Raw genomic sequence first — 14954 nt, 5'->3', positions numbered from 1 at the left:
CATGTACTCTGGGAGTCAAACCGTGACCTCCTGGTTCCTAGATTGAAGATCAACCATTGAGTCACACAGACGGGCCGTTTTCTATTTCTTTTCTTTTTTTTTTTTTTTTAATATATTTTATTGATTTTTTACAGAGAGGAAGGGAGAGGGACAGAGAGATGGAAACATCGATGAGAGAGAAGCATCGATCAGCTGCCTCCTGCACGCCCCCCACTGGGGATGTGCCCGCAACCAAGGTACATGCCCTTGACTGGAATCGAACCCGGGACCCTTCAGTCCCCAGGCCGACGCTCCATCCACTGAGCCAAACCGGCCAGGGCCGTTTTCTATTTCTTGATCCAAATGCTAGTTCTACCGGTGTGTTCTGTTGGCGAAAATTACCTGAGCTCCTCGCTTATGAGTTTGCCCCTGCATTATTTATACTTTAATAAATTGTTTACCAGAAAACAAAAAACCCAGCACGTCTTTAGAAAAAAATTTAATTGCAAAAATCTGGATAAGTTCTTGGAAGCTGAACCTTTTCTTGGGCTCCTGCATTTCTTATGTTCTAAACCGCCCCTGAATCTGTGTCTTCTTTGAAATGCTTTCTTGCATAATTTACCCAAGTCCCACGCTGCCTGAGGCCGCATTCTCCGAGCACCGGATAGTAACTAGTCTCCCTGTTTGTCTCCCGACTAGCCCTGAATTCTTGGAGCTCAGAGAGACCAGACCTTACTGATCCTGCTAACCCGGAATAGTAATAAATCCTATCAGACAGGGAGGCTAGGAGCAGGGCCGGAAGAACAAGATTGGAAAGAGGGAAGTGCTGCTCGGTTCCGCCCAGCGGTGCCAGCCTGCTCAATCTTCCAGACCCGAAACCACGCCCTCTATCAAGCACCGCCCCCAACTCCCTCCTGACCCCACCCTTCAACCCAGGGCTCCTCGGACCCCGCCCACTGGGCGTGGTCCTGCCCCGGGAGGGCCAAGATCCCGCTAACAATGACTCCGCCTCTCCTTCCGCTGAGAAACCTGTCCCTTTTAAAGAATACGTTTACGCCAGCCCGCCTTACGTAGATTTACGTCATCAGTGCAAGGCGAGGAGGCGGGACTTCCTGTCTCTGGTTCTAACAGCTTCCGGGAGAAGCCGGAAGAGACTGGACCCTGGACAGAATCGAGGGTAGCCAGTCCCTTCCCCGGCCCCTACGGAAAGGTGAGTCCATCGGCCGTCCTAGAGAAGTCAAAATACTTGGTCTGTCCGTTTCAGGTGAGGTCCTCTTTCCCTATCCAGGCATAGCAGTACCGGTCCAATCCCTTCTTAATTTCCCATGACTCCCCGCGTACACAAGCCCCGCCCCCAGCCCCCCGGCCCCGCCCCGAAGTTTGAGGGGTGTGGAAGGTTTGTGACCCACTCACCCGATTTTACCCCTCACCGGCTGGGAGACGTGGGCTTGGGCTCGGCGGCTGGGACCAGGCGACCTTTCGGCTCGGGTGGGCCCACGGAACCCTCTCCAGTGCCGCGAGAATAGGACCGCCCAAACGCGGAGCCTTCGCTTCAAGAAAAGGCAGGGGACGCCCCCTCACCGCCCCGTCAGGGTCGCTCACAGGCTGAGGAGAGAGGGAAGGCCTCTGAGGCAGAAGACCTGGGGTCTTGCCCTGCCCCCTGCCCAAAATTTCCTGTGTCAGTGCCTGTCTTTTCAGCCTCTTCTCCACAGTTTCCTTTTCTGTAAATCGGTGTTAATGACATTAACCTTCTCACCATCAGGGGTTAGTTGTGGTAGTGATAATTACTACCATTTATTTATTGAACAATTGCAATGTGCCAGGCACTCTGCTAAGTATTTTGCTTCGATAATTTCCCGTCATCTTTAAAACAACTTTATGAGGTAGGTACTGTTTTTAGCAGGGCAATAATGGGATCAGGTTTTTTAAAATAATCCTCACCTGAGGATATGTTTTTATTAATTTTTAGAGAGAGAGGAAGGGAAAGAGAAACACCGAGAGGAACATCGATGGGTTGCCTCCCCTACGCGCCCCAACCAGAGATCGAACCTGCAACCTAGTAATGTGCCCTGACCGGGAATCGAACCCACAACCTTTTGGTGTAAGGGACAACGCTCCAACCAACTGAGCCACCCAGCTAGGGCAGGTAGGTACTGTTTTTAACCCCATTTTACTTATGAGAAAGCTGAAGTTCTGAGAAAGTTGTCTGAAATTACAGAGCTAGTAAAGGGCAAGACCAGGATTATAAATTAGTGGGTTTTTCCCGGACTCCGGAGCTCATGTATAAATAAGAATGTGGAAACTGGGCAGATGTTGATACATTCCACACATATTTTTTGAGCAACTACTGTGACATGCTGGGCACTGCAGCACATAGAGAAATACATGTGATCCTTGTCTTCCAGGAGTCTAGTAGAGAGAGATGGACAGATAGATGCATGTGAGTTTTATAGTTGCTGTGAGAATAGCCTGGTAATGATAGTCATTAGACTGGATTTGCCCAGCGACAACGGTGAAAGCAGCAGATTCTCCAAGGGAAAGAGTAGGTACTCCAAGGAGCAAGTCGTGATCCTTGCCTTTCTAAGAAACTGCTGAGGGAGAACCTACACAATATGAAAAGAGATGGAGATACGGATTGTGACAGCTATTTTGGGAGTTTTCCAAATCTGTTCTGCTCTGGTAGTGGTTTTTTCAGTTGTGAGCCTATAGTGATCCAATAGGGTGGTATGTCTGATGTCTGTCCTACTCTGCTCCCCAGAGCTTGCCAGAAAAGCTTCATAGGAAGCAGACACAATGCCTTCTGTATAGTGTTTGCTGATAACCTTTATAGGGCCTGTGGGGTTTTCTGACTCTTTTGTCCCTTTGGGGAGATCTGACTATGGTGTTGTTTTTTTTAATATTTTATTGATTTCAGAGGGAGGAAGGGAGAGAGAAACATCAATGATGAGAGAATCATCGATCGGCTGCCTCCTACATGCTCTTACTGGGTATTGAGCCCGCAACCGGGGCATGTGCCCTGACCGTGACCGCCTGATTCCTGGGTTGACACTCAACCACTGAGCCATATCGGTTGGGCTGACTCTGCTTTTGATGATAAATTGATTTTCTTTGGCTCTTGACGTCTGGACCTAGATATGTGACCATGAGATAGGTTCTTTTATTTCCTTTTTTTTTTTTTTTTTTGAGATGGGGTTTTAAATGAGACATTCTGGCAAGAGTGGTTGCAGTATGCCTCCAAAGGGGCTCCAAAATAAAATACAGGCTATTTGGTCTCTCTGAGGCCACCTTGGCGGCTCTTCAAAGAGGCACAGTTGCTTGACTAAGTGATAGAAGTCCTAGAGAAACTCAGGGCTCAAAGAAGCAAATGTTTGCCCCAGCTACCAAAAAAGCAACAAGCAATTGCAACAGCAATAAAGCTGTATGGTTTTCCTTATGATCCAGATTCATTGGGTGGTTGGATTGTGAGAGAGGAAGGGTGTGGAACTTGAGTTTCACAATAGAGATAAAGGGTAAGTCCTTAGCTTTAGGTTGGGAGTTCAGAGTTAGGAAGGTTTCCCCTTCTGCAGGACAATGAACTCCATTTTCTTTCAGGGCTGGGTTAGTTAGAAGCTAAACAAACTAGAAACCGGATTACGCTCTAGCCAGTTTGGCTCAGTGGATAGAGCGTCAGCCTGTGGACCCAAGGGTCCCGAGTTCGATTCCAGTCAAGGGCACGTACCTTGGTTGTAGGCTCCGCCCTAGCCTGGGCCCTGGTTGGGGCACATGCAGGAGGTCACCAATTCATGTCTTTCCCTCTCTTCCACTCGCTCTAAAAATCAGTGGAAAACCTTGGATGAGGATTTAAAAAAATAAAAAGAAACCTGGTTGTAACCCCACAGGCCCTGCTGATGTTATCCCCCTTTGTTCCTGCAGTGTGGACCCCGACAGCAGCCAGGCCATGGGACTCTCTGATGTCACCCTTATTGAGGGTGTGGGTAATGAGGTGACTGTGGTGGCAGGTGTGGTGGTGCTGATTCTAGCCTTGGTCCTAGCTTGGCTTTCTACCTACGTAGCAGACAGCAGTAGCAACCAGCTCCTAAGCACTATTGTGTCAGCTGGCGACACATCCGTCCTCCACCTGGGGCATGTGGACCATCTGGTGGTGGGCCAAGGCACCCCAGAGCCAAATGAACTCCCCCATCCATCAGACGGTAATGATGAGAAGGCTGAAGAGGCTGGAGAAGGTGGTAGAGACTCTACAGGAGATCCTGGAGCTGGAGGTGGTATTGAGCCCAGCCTTGAGCATCTGCTTGACATCCAAGGCCTGCCCAAAAGACAAGTGGACACAGAGAGCAGCGGTCCAGAAGCCCCTCTGAGATCTGAGGATAGCACCTGCCTGCTTCCCAGCCCTGGCCTCATCAACGTGCGGCTCAAATTCCTCAATGACACGGAGGAGCTGGCTGTGGCCAGGCCAGAAGATACTGTGGGTATACTAAAGAGGTGAGTGAGCTGAAAAGCGGGAGACTTTTAATAAGCCACGTCCCCAATTTTTCCCCATTGCCCTGCTTTGTTGGTTCAGACCTGTTTGTCTTCTCATTCTTGCTTCTTTCCTTCTCTTTCATCTTAACAGTAAATACTTCCCTGGACAAGAGAGCCAGATGAAACTGATCTACCAGGGCCACCTACTGCAGGACCCAGCCCGCACACTTCGTTCCCTGAACATTACCAACAACTGTGTGATTCACTGCCACCACTCACCTCCAGGGTCAGCTGTTCCAGGCCCCTCAGCCTCCCTGGCCTCCTCAGTCACTGAGCCCCCCAGCCTCGGTGTCAGTGTGGGCAGCCTCATGGTGCCTGTGTTTGTGGTGCTGTTGGGTGTGGTCTGGTACTTCCGTATCAATTACCGCCAGTTCTTCACAGCACCTGCCACTGTCTCCCTGGTTGGGGTCACTGTCTTCTTCAGCTTCCTAGTATTTGGGATGTATGGACGATAAGGACATAGGGAGAAAAATGAAAGGCATGGTCTTCCTCCTTATAGCCAGAGCTTCCCCCTTTCCTGGCCAGAGCTGGGCCCAAGGGCCTGGGAGGGAGGGATGGAAAGGATATGGTGGGTTCTCTTCCATAGGACAAAGGAGGCCGGTATGGGGCCTCCCCTTCATGTCCATGAGGGTACAGACATCCCCTCTGTGCAAGCACAACTCAGGTAGAAACGAGGATGTCATCTTCCTTCTTTTTAGGGTCCTGAAGTTCAGAGCCACCCTGGTGGCCCAGCTCAGTGGGGAGCCTGGGCTCTCAGGATTTTCTCCTGTGACCCTAACTCTTCCCATTGTCCTGCATGTTTGTTTCTCAGCATTCAGGGCCGCCTGCCAGGGCAGTGTAGCATGGCCCCAGCATAATTCTGTAGGGAACCTGGAGTATCTTTCAGTTCCTTAGTGGAATATCCATCTTTTGACTGAAATCACACAGGCAGGAATGAAGGTTGTCAGCTTGTCCTATAGGCACCTAGCTGCCCTCTCTCTTCTCCCTCTACCCCTGTAGCAGGAATAGAGTGTTCTCCATGTTCTGGACAGTTTCCAGTGTTCTTTTTTTCAAAGCACTTTGTTGTATTTTCTTTTTAATAGTCCTTTATAGAGCTCTGTCAGGAAGGGGATTGGGGCACAAAGCCAAGCCCCCAGCATTGGGAGAGGCCAGGCCACAGCTGCAGCTACCCTAGGCCTAAGGCTGTAAGCAAGAAACAGCTCTGGCTCTCAGCCAGTGACCTGCACTGCCCAGCTCCAAGAAGCTCTGGGTATGGAGCACTATGCCCCAGGCCCTTGTCTCTGGGGCTGTTGGATGGAGGGCCAGTGTCTGTGACTGAATAAAGTTCCATTTTGTGGCTATGGAGCTTCCTTCTGTAACATTAAGAGAATGGCTTTGCTCTGCCTCCAGCAACATGGTAATGAGGGTGGGTAGGCCCAGCTACCAACGGGAGATGCAGTTTATTTACACCAGCAGCCATGAGGGGCAGGGGAAATACACAGCGTTTACAAAGTTAGCTACCTGTACAAGATGGATTACATATGCAAAAATAAAAATCTCAAGACCACAGGACAGCGTGAGCCCCCACCCCCCTCCCCCAATGACCCCAGCATGCGGTAATGCCAGGCGGGTGGCCCCTGGGCATGCGGGGGGGAGTGATGCATGGAAGGAAAAGCCACCGGCCATGGAAATTAGTACAGAACCCCCCCACACACACTCAGACACATGATAGGATACAGGGTGGACGACACCTAGCCAGGGTGGGGAGGATGGGAATTGAAACCCACACAGCCTGCTGTTAGAGGAAGGGGACTGGGGAGCTCTTAGCCCCTGTTCAACTACATGGTAGGGGGGCATACTCTCCTGGGAAGGAAAGGGATAGGGATTTGTTCTCTCAGGGTCCCTGTCGGACCAAGCCCATCTCTTACCCAGCTTGGGCAGGGGGGCTCTGCCCTGAGGTGGCCTGAGGAACAAAAGGGAAGTGGATGTGGACAAACCCGTTCCCAAACTACTTCCCACTTCTCTCTCCTCCAACCAGAAGGGGAGAATGGGAGAGGCCAGAGGGGAAAGGGTATATTAGGGCCTGAACTGCAGCTGCCTCTCAGAAGGGAAAATGGCCCCTGGCCTTCCTCCCTTCACCTTCAACCTATTTCCAGGACGTCATTTGGAAGCAGGCTGGAGGCTGGCTGAGATCCTCCTTTACCTCTGGCTTCCCCTTAGAGGGAGAAGACTGGGGGCGGGAAATGGGGGGTGGGGATAGGGTGTCAAGAACAGAGGAGCCCAGGCCCCAGAATTTATTCTAACTCCTGACAAAATTTGTTTGGCTTCTTAAAAAATAATCACAATTCTTGGGTTAAAAACAAATTTGCAACCAGGCATCAGCCACAAGTAGAACCATCCCAGGGGAGGTTGGGGTTCCAGACAGGGTACTACAACCCCATCTATGTTGCTCCCTTAACCCTCTAGGATCCCTAACCCAAATCAGTCCAACAAGTCCTGGGTACTAGCTACCCAATGTGGGATAACTCCTCCTGGGAGGAGGGCAGGGGACACATCCAGCAAATGCCAGAGAACTTGGCTTAGGGTCAACTCCACCCGTGTCAGTCAGCTCTGCTCCCAGCCCAGTCTGCATTCCTCCAACTCAGCTCCTGGGAGTGATGGTGCCCGCATGGAGGTGGGATTGCACATCTCTTTAGGATGTAGACCAGGCAGGTGGGCACACTGGCATGACAGTCCACAGAAGGGCAATGCCTAGACATGATACCCCTTCCCCTCTACTGATAACCCAGAGCACAGAGACTACCCTCTTCCCACCCCACTCCTAGCAAAGGGGAAGAGGTAAAGATCAGGATTTTCCTCAGAGCCCCAAACCACAAGTACAGAATAAATAACTTAAAAGCGGCTAAGGAAGGGGAAACAGGGCAGGCTTTGGAGGCAGGAGCATCGAGAGAGGAACTGAAGCTGGTCAAGGTGAAAGAGGGGGTAGCAAGCAGCAGTTGGGAACATGGGCTGCCCTGGAAGGCCAATGGGGCAGGGTAGGCAGGAGGAACATGGGGCCACCCCAGGAGGGTGAGGCTGAGCCCCTTCCTGGGGCAGGGAATGAGGTAAGAAAACATTTCAAATAAAGCAGCACCGTTCCCTCTCACCTTGGGGCCCCACTCCTCACCAGCCCTGGATCAGGGAGAAAAGGTAGGGGGAGTCATTTTGATACACAGCTCCCTCTTCCTCCCTCCCCTTGCCCAGTCTTTGAAGCTGTAGAGGCTGGAGGCCCTTTCCTGGCACCCAACAACAAAAGGACAGCTCCTGCTGCTGAGGAGGCCCATGGGGACTGAGGGGAAAGGGCTGCCCCTGTGAGGGGCAGGGAAGGCAGCGGCAGTTCTGGACGCCTACCTCAGCAGACAGCTCACTGTGCCTGCCTACCCCTGGGATTTGGGGCATTTGATAGGATTCTGCACACAGACAGGACATGCCCAGCCCTGCCCCTCAGCTCCAAGCACCGGACCCATTCACATTGCTGAGGGCAGCTGGGGGAGGCCCCTCCAGGCTCAGCTTCTAACCCACAGCCTCCCAGGTAGCCACAATGCTCCTCGGCAGGGCTTAGTCCAGTTCCTGGGTTGGGGGGCAGGCAGTGCCCTAGCAGAGTGCCCAGGTCAGGCCCCTGGCCTAGCTGGACATCCAGTAACTCACAGAATAAATATGAAAACCGCCTCCCCACCAAACTTATGTCCAAGGCATAGTATGTCCAGGTCTGAGTCCTGCATGCCGAGGGGTCGTACTCCTCGCAGAGGATCCTGACACCCCCCAGGGGCACATAATTGGATCCTCTGCCTGCCTGGCCCACCAAGCCTCCCAAGCCCAGACCCCCAACAGCCGTCCATTTGCCAGGCTATGCCACCTGGGTGGGGGTCGGGAGACAGGGCTCTGCTTAGCCAAAGGCTATCCCTTGCACCCAAGTCAGTTGATGTCATCGTAGATGCTGGGCGTTGGGGGTGCCGGTGGCTTTGGCTTTTTCTTCTTGTTAGAGCCCAGGCCGGAGGCAGTCCCTACCAGGCTCAGATGGGATTTCTTTTTCTTGGTTTTCCGTGACTCAGAGCTGTTGGTACCTGAAGAGAAAGAGGCACAAGGAATGAGGGCAAGGTTGTGGCAGAACACAAGATGCCCCCACTCCTTTGCTTTGGACCCAGCTGGATCACTTACCTAGACCCCATCCCTGATTCTCACTCGTCTTGGAGGAGCCTGAATCAGAGGGTGAGAGATCAGAGGAGCCATCCCACTGAAGCCGGCTGATCAGGGCCTGGCTGTCAGTCATGTCAAAGCTGTCATTATCCAGGGAACTCTCGACCTCTGGAAGGACACTGGAAAGGGGATGGGCCAGAGAAGAGCTTTACAGATACCAATTATCATCCTAAACTTTCAAAACCCACAACCCCTATTGGAGGGTCACTTACGCGGAGGGTCCAAGGAAGTAAATCCGCACGGCTCGCCGCTGCTCATCCGTATGCTGGGGGCAGCGCAGGGACCTGGTGGGGAGAGAATGATCAGACCCTGACAAGGCAGGAAGGCTCTAAGGTGAAGCCCCTCCCCTCAGCAGAGGTGGGAGGGAAGGACAATAGGGAAGGGATGAACAGAGAGCCCCCAGATTGTAGCCTAAGGCCTGATCATTAGAGGAGGGGAGGAGAAGGGTGGGAGTCCCATTGCTCAAGTCCAGGGGTACTCCCAACCCATGCCCAGGGTAAGTGCAGGAGGGCCCCTGGCTCCCTTCTAGGTTCTGAGCTCACCTTGTGCACATCTTCTTGGTGTGTTCAGAAATCACCCCACATTGCTGGAAGAGGAATATAAGCTGAAAGGAGGGATGGAGGAGAACCTAACTCTAGACACTAGATGTTTTCTTCTGTATAAATGCTAGATAGCACATGCAGAAATGGCCCCACGGTGTCCAGAGCAGACGGTCCCAGACCACCAATGGCCAGGAAACCTAATTCCAGAGAAAGAACTATATGGCCCTGATTGCTATGTCACCAGCTTTCTCCAGGGCCTTGACCACTGCCTGTGGCTTCAGCCCACTCCCAAAGGCCTCCCCTTCCCTGGTTCCTCACCGTGGTGAGCAGGCTACGCAGCTCCTCCGGTCCCAAGGTCTCGTAGCTGATCCCAGTTGAGCTGTTATACTGGGGGAGAACCAGAGGTACAAGTTAGAGAAGCAGCAGCCAAAGAAAAGAGGGTGGGGATGGGGTGCAGACCAGTCTCTCTCAACCTTTTCTAAGTAAGGAAAGCTTAAGACTTCCCAGCAGTTTTTTAATGATTCCTTCCATCCCTCCTGCACATGGTGAGGGGCTGGGGCCCATAAAGAACATAAATATGCAAGATCTAAATACCCCATTGAGTGCTTCTGGCTGTCAGCATTCTGATCCCCACTTGTCTAAATCCCACCCAACCCACAACAAGGAAAATGAGAGGGAACCTAAGAAGGGCAGCCCCTACTCACTCACCTTAAAAGGATCCGAATTGCTAAGTTCCCCTGAAGAAGAAAAAAGAAGGGGAAGGGTGTTTGATGCAGAGGTACAGACAGAGAACCCTGAAAATAACCAGAGAGGAAGTGGGGGTGACAGAAGGATCACAGGCCCTCCCTCGATACCCCTGCCCCCCAAGCCTCCCACCTCCCACCCTCCAGCAATGAATCCCAGAAAACACAGCTAGAATCACTAAAGTTATTACAGCCCCACTTACCATTTTTGTGTTTTAAAGACTTGGATCTTCGAGGGGAATTGGGGTTCTGGAATGGGAGATACCATAGCTTTGGGGAAAGGGTAACGATAAGGGGGAGCCGAGAACCCAGGGAAGGAAAAAAGATTTGACAAAGAAACATCCTCAAATTTCTACTCTTTCTACCCATTTCCACCCCCATCCTCCCAAAGCCTCTGCTGCCCTCCTGCCCACCACAGATACCCTCATCCCAGAACCCAGAGGTACCCAATGACCTCAGACTTGAGTCAAGATTCCCGAGGACTCCCTGCCCAAAGGGGAGGGTATCTGTCCTTTGCCCAAATTTCCCTCATGCTTGCCCCGGCTCTCACCTTGTCTGATTTTCTCTTCTTGGCTGTGTAGGACAAAAGGATAAAGGGCAGGGTCACTTTAAGTTCCCAATCTAAGGGCACCGAAAGAAAAGTACAAAACTACATTCTCTGCCCTCATTCAAGATAACAAAATGTAGTTTTGTTACCCAATTCCCTCTGGCCCACCTTACCCCCAATGCCCTCCAAGTTTCCCCAGATGCCCAAACACCTTTTTTCTCTGAGCCATAGGACCAGTCGTTGTCATTGATGTCATCATTATCCTCTTGGTCACTCTCAGACTTGTTCATGCTGTTGCTATTGGCAATCCTGACAAAGGTAGGAAAGAGAAAGGCCAAGGCTGCCACCTCTCTCTTACCCCCATATAGTATAGCATCTGGGGCCAAGCATGACCCACCCACCCTCTGTACCCTACAAATGCCCCCAAGGGACTACACCATATTATAAGCTGCAAATGATGAGCAGCTCTGGTTTTACCAGGAGGAGAAGCCCTCACCGGCGGTTGGCGATTCGGCTGCTGTTCCGACCCATTCCTAGGCACTTCTCCAGATGGGGAGCAAAGCGGGAAGCGGCAATGCTGCGGCTGCAATTGGGGCAAACACACTCCTTGCTCTTCCACTGGTTGAAAACCTGTCCAAAGATGTCCAACCCCGGCTGGTCCACGATCTCTGGGGACAGGAGAGGCGTGGCGATCAGGGTGGGCATTCCCACCCATGGCCTCTTCCAACTCCCTGCCTAAGCTCACAGGAGCTCCAGGCTCTACATGTGATGTGATTTCTAGAGGAACCTCCAAGCACTACCAGGACTGCTCTCTTCAACCCTGAAGCTCACCAAAATCCTTCATGCTATCAGGATCCGTGTCGTCCAGGAAGAAGTAGCCACACTTGACAGCCCGGTGTACCTCAAAGCAGAATCCCAAACAAGAATCCTCGACCAGGTCAGCGTATATCTCCTGAGCGATGGCCTGGGTGTAGGGGAGAACATCCACAATCATGAGAGTCACAGCCCCGTGGACTGAAAGCAACTCTCACCAACCAAATCTCTTGCCAGTTGTGCCTGGCCAAAAATAATGCTTTCTTTGCCATTTCTCCCATCTTGACTTCGCCTTCTTTCTTCTGAATCCTTGGGCCTTTTCAGCTGGCCCTATTCCAATTAAGGAACAAGGCTGACTACCCAAATTCCTCTTTGGTTTGGATATCAGATATAATAACGTAGAGACATCAAGAGAAAGAACTAGAGGCACACGTGGGGGAGCCCTCACCTCTAGTTTGCTGTTATCCAGGCCAGACAAAGACATTTCCTCCATTTTCATTTGTAAACTCTTGTGGAGACGGCGCTCTGACTGCTCATAGCACAGCGGGCGGCAACACGGCTGCACACATGGGAGTGGGGGTGTTGGTATGAGTCCAAGGCACCTCTGAACATTGCCACCTCCCCTCCATACCTCGATGCCCAGAGCTTAATCCTGGCATCAGGATATACCCCCCCTAAGGCCTAGGCTCACTAAGTCTGGATGGTCCTTCAAGGCCTGAAACCCAAAGACGGCCTAGTCCTTCCCAGGCCTTAACTCAGGCCCTGGCTCTACTGCTAATCAGAGTCTGGGTCTATAGGAGGCAGCAGCTCACCCCAGGTCCCCAAAACTCAAAACCCTCTTTGATACCCATGGTGCAATGCAGCAGGGGGAGGAGAAGGAACTCTAAGGCCCCATAGGGTGTGGCAAAGAACTGCACAGACTCCTAAATACACTCCCCCCCTCCTTCCCCAGGCTCTCCTTAAGAGTCACCTCTGCTTTCAGCCAGGATGTCCACTTGGGGGGGTACTGCTACCAGAAGTAGGAATGGCCCTAAGACCCTACAACCTTCACCCCAATGACTTCCCTTGAAATAAGCCTGTCACTATAGGAGGGAAGCAGAGTCCACAGAAACCTAGAGCTAAAGGGGCATTTCTAGTCACCATGAGCAAGAGGGGGTAGAGCCCGGTGGGATGACATGCCAGGAGTGGGCACTCCCCTTACCTGTTCTTCTTTTAGATAACCACCCTCCCTCCCTCAGGATCCGCCCGGAAGTCTCTCCAAGAGCCCCAAAGTCCAGGAATCCCCACCAAAGGATTCAGAAACAGTGCCCACAGTCTGGGGCCCCTCGGAACGGTGGGTACGAGTTTAAGGAGCAGCCGGCCTAGAGCGGGGTGGGGACTGACAAATGAGCCAGGGGCACTTGGGAGGGTAGGGGGCCGGGCCTCGGCTCGTCCCCCGTCCCTGCGGCACTGCTGCTGCATCATACCGACTGGGGGGAGGAGAGCCGAGCCGCCGGAGGGCCGGCGCCGGTCCGGGACAGACCGACCCTTAGAGAGTGGACAGAGTGGGACGCCTCCCGGCCCCTCTCCTTTCCCACCCGCCGACAGCCCCGGACGGCCGGGGAGAGGAGTCCGGGAGGGTGTCTCTATTGTCCCGGGGGCTGGGGCCTGGCTTCCTAACAAAGGCCCCGCGCCCCCTCCCCGGCCGGCCCTGCCCCGCCCCGCCCAAGGGGGACCCAGACAGGGGGAGAGCAGGGGCCCCCGGCCGGGCCGGGAAGCCGGGGGAAGCCGGGCGTTTCCGCGTCGGCCCGGGGGGAGGGGAAGGGGCGCTGACCCAGACCTGGGGGGGAGGGGGCCCAAGCCCCGCCTCGGACCCCGCCCCCCGCCTCCCGCAGGCCCCTCCCCCGTCCGTCTCCGTCCCGTACTTACCCCGCCCGGGGGGCCGCGCCGGGGCCCGGCGGCCTCTCAGGGCCGCGTCCTCCGGCGACGGCGGCGGCGGCGGCTGCTCCGGAGCCCCATGTCCGTCGGTCCGTCCTCACCTCTCCCCGGGGCCCAGGGCCCGGGGCCGGAGGGTCGGGCCGCCCCCCCGCCTCGCCGCCTCACCGGGCGGCCATGGCCCCTTCCCCTCCCTTCTCGTCCCGTCGCCGCCTCCTCCTCCTCCTCACCTCACCCCGCCCGCGCGCAGTCCGCGCGCCGTCCGCGCGCCCCTCCCCCCGCCCCCCACTCCAGCCCGCCTCTCCCGGGCGGGGGGTGCGGCGCGAGCCCAGAGCGCGCGCGCGTGCCGCGACCGGAGGATGGATGGATGGAGCAGGCGAGAGCGCGAGCGTGCGCGCGCGCGCCCCTCTCCCCCTCCCTCCGCGCGGGCTCGAGGCCAAGCGCGAGCGCGCTCCAACCTCCTCCTCTTCCTCCTCCCGCCCCTCCTTAACACCCCGCCCCCGCCCTCCCTTCCTCTTCCTTCTTTCGCTTTCGCGCGCCCAGCGATGGCTCGCGCCTGCTACAAGGGCCCGAGCGCGTGCATCTGCCCCGCGGCCGCAGCTCGGCAGCATTTGCTCCAGGGGGCGGAGACCGAGCGGGGAGGAGGGGCGCCACGCCGCCGGCCAAAGTACCGGCGGATGGGGACGGGGGCGGGGATGTGGGCGGAGCCTTCTGGAATCACCTCGACCAATCGTCGTCTCTCCTCGGCCGGGCCGGCCCAATAGGTTGGCGGTGAGTGGGGCGGCGTTCAAGGTGAGGTGCGCGGTGCGTTGGGGGCGGAACTTTGTGCCGTCCCGGCCGGCTCCGGGGCGGGGGCAGCGGGTGGCGTCTAAAGAGAGCGCCGGCTCCCAGCCGAGCCTGGGACGCCTTCCGGCCCGGGCTCCCCCGCCCTTCCCTCGGGGCTCTTGGCTCGAGCCCCCAACCCGGCATTGACGCTTAAATGTGCAGCCACTTCTGTGAAGAGGCCAGAGTTAAAGTGGGGCGCAATTAGCACCTAGGGCAAACGAAGCCGTGGAACTGAAGGGGCTCGTCTGAACCTCCGTTTCCCCTGTTTCTGGATGTATCTCAGCTTCCTCCAGGCCTGCGAACCAACAAACACCTGAAATGAGGGTCCTCCAGTGAGGGTGGAGGCCGATCTTTGCGGTTCTGAGCAGAGCGTCCTCCCCGCCCTCATCCTAATATAGATCCCACACCTGCTCGCTTTTCCTGCTTCCGGAACCCACGCTGGACCCCCTCCCCCCCCACCTCGTAGACTGCCTGGCACCGGCCAGACCCTTCCCCCGATCCAGTGCTAGTCTCCTGGGTGTGCCCGTATCCGCCCGCGCTCACAGTCCCGCTTTACCTTCTGGCCTTTCCCCGCCTCCGAGCCGCAGTAGGTTTTTACATTGGCGCTTCCATCTCGGTTATCTCCGTGTCTGGAGTCCTGGAACGGGTGTATGACAACCCTCTCCCCTCAGAAGATAAGATTAAACGAGGAAAGACTTAAATCATATACTTTGGGACCATCATTGGCTCTTTAATTTTTAGCAAACATTTATTAGAGAAGACTGTACTAAGTGGTTAAGACCAGAAATCAGAACTGAATTTTTTGGGGGGAAATCCGATCTAAATTTAAATCTGTGGGTTTGATAAATGAGCTTAGGC

At 54.5% G+C, this 14954-nt stretch overlaps 2 protein-coding genes across 9 annotated transcripts; one reads left to right on the top strand and one right to left on the bottom strand.

The window, feature by feature from the left end:
• Positions 1–990: 990 nt before the first annotated feature.
• Positions 991–5523, top strand: TMUB2 (transmembrane and ubiquitin like domain containing 2). Of its 5 annotated transcripts, none has more exons than XM_080677250.1 (4): positions 1120–1189; positions 1949–2125; positions 3892–4458; positions 4589–5523. In XM_080677250.1, the coding sequence occupies exons 3-4, from the start codon at positions 3917–3919 to the stop codon at positions 4950–4952; spliced, it is 906 nt and encodes a 301-aa protein (XP_080533376.1). In that variant the 5' UTR covers positions 1120–1189; positions 1949–2125; positions 3892–3916; the 3' UTR covers positions 4953–5523. The 5 variants fall into 5 exon arrangements, with proteins under 5 accessions (XP_080533375.1, XP_080533377.1, XP_080533376.1 ...); XM_080677252.1 differs by lacking the exon at positions 1120–1189 and adding an exon at positions 1350–1862; XM_080677249.1 differs by lacking the exon at positions 1949–2125 and having other exon boundaries at positions 991–1189.
• A 394-nt stretch (positions 5524–5917) lies between these two features.
• Positions 5918–13407, bottom strand: ATXN7L3 (ataxin 7 like 3). 4 transcript variants are annotated; one of them, XM_080677244.1, is made up of 13 exons: positions 13266–13407; positions 11806–11916; positions 11376–11508; positions 11041–11212; positions 10756–10853; positions 10548–10570; positions 10201–10267; positions 9963–10048; positions 9573–9641; positions 9255–9298; positions 8925–8996; positions 8674–8831; positions 5918–8579 (listed from the first exon to the last, which is right to left on the bottom strand). In XM_080677244.1, exons 2-13 carry the CDS (start codon positions 11854–11856, stop codon positions 8431–8433), a joined length of 1122 nt encoding a protein of 373 aa, XP_080533370.1. In that variant the 5' UTR covers positions 11857–11916; positions 13266–13407; the 3' UTR covers positions 5918–8430. The 4 variants fall into 4 exon arrangements, with proteins under 4 accessions (XP_080533370.1, XP_080533372.1, XP_080533371.1 ...); XM_080677246.1 differs by having other exon boundaries at positions 9963–9991; XM_080677245.1 differs by having other exon boundaries at positions 10201–10246.
• Between the last annotated feature and the right edge of the window lie 1547 nt (positions 13408–14954).

Source organism: Plecotus auritus (genome assembly GCF_963455305.1).
Source record: "Plecotus auritus genome assembly, chromosome: 7".
NCBI lineage: Eukaryota > Metazoa > Chordata > Mammalia > Chiroptera > Vespertilionidae > Plecotus > Plecotus auritus.
This window is presented reverse-complemented; position numbering and strand designations above follow the sequence as displayed.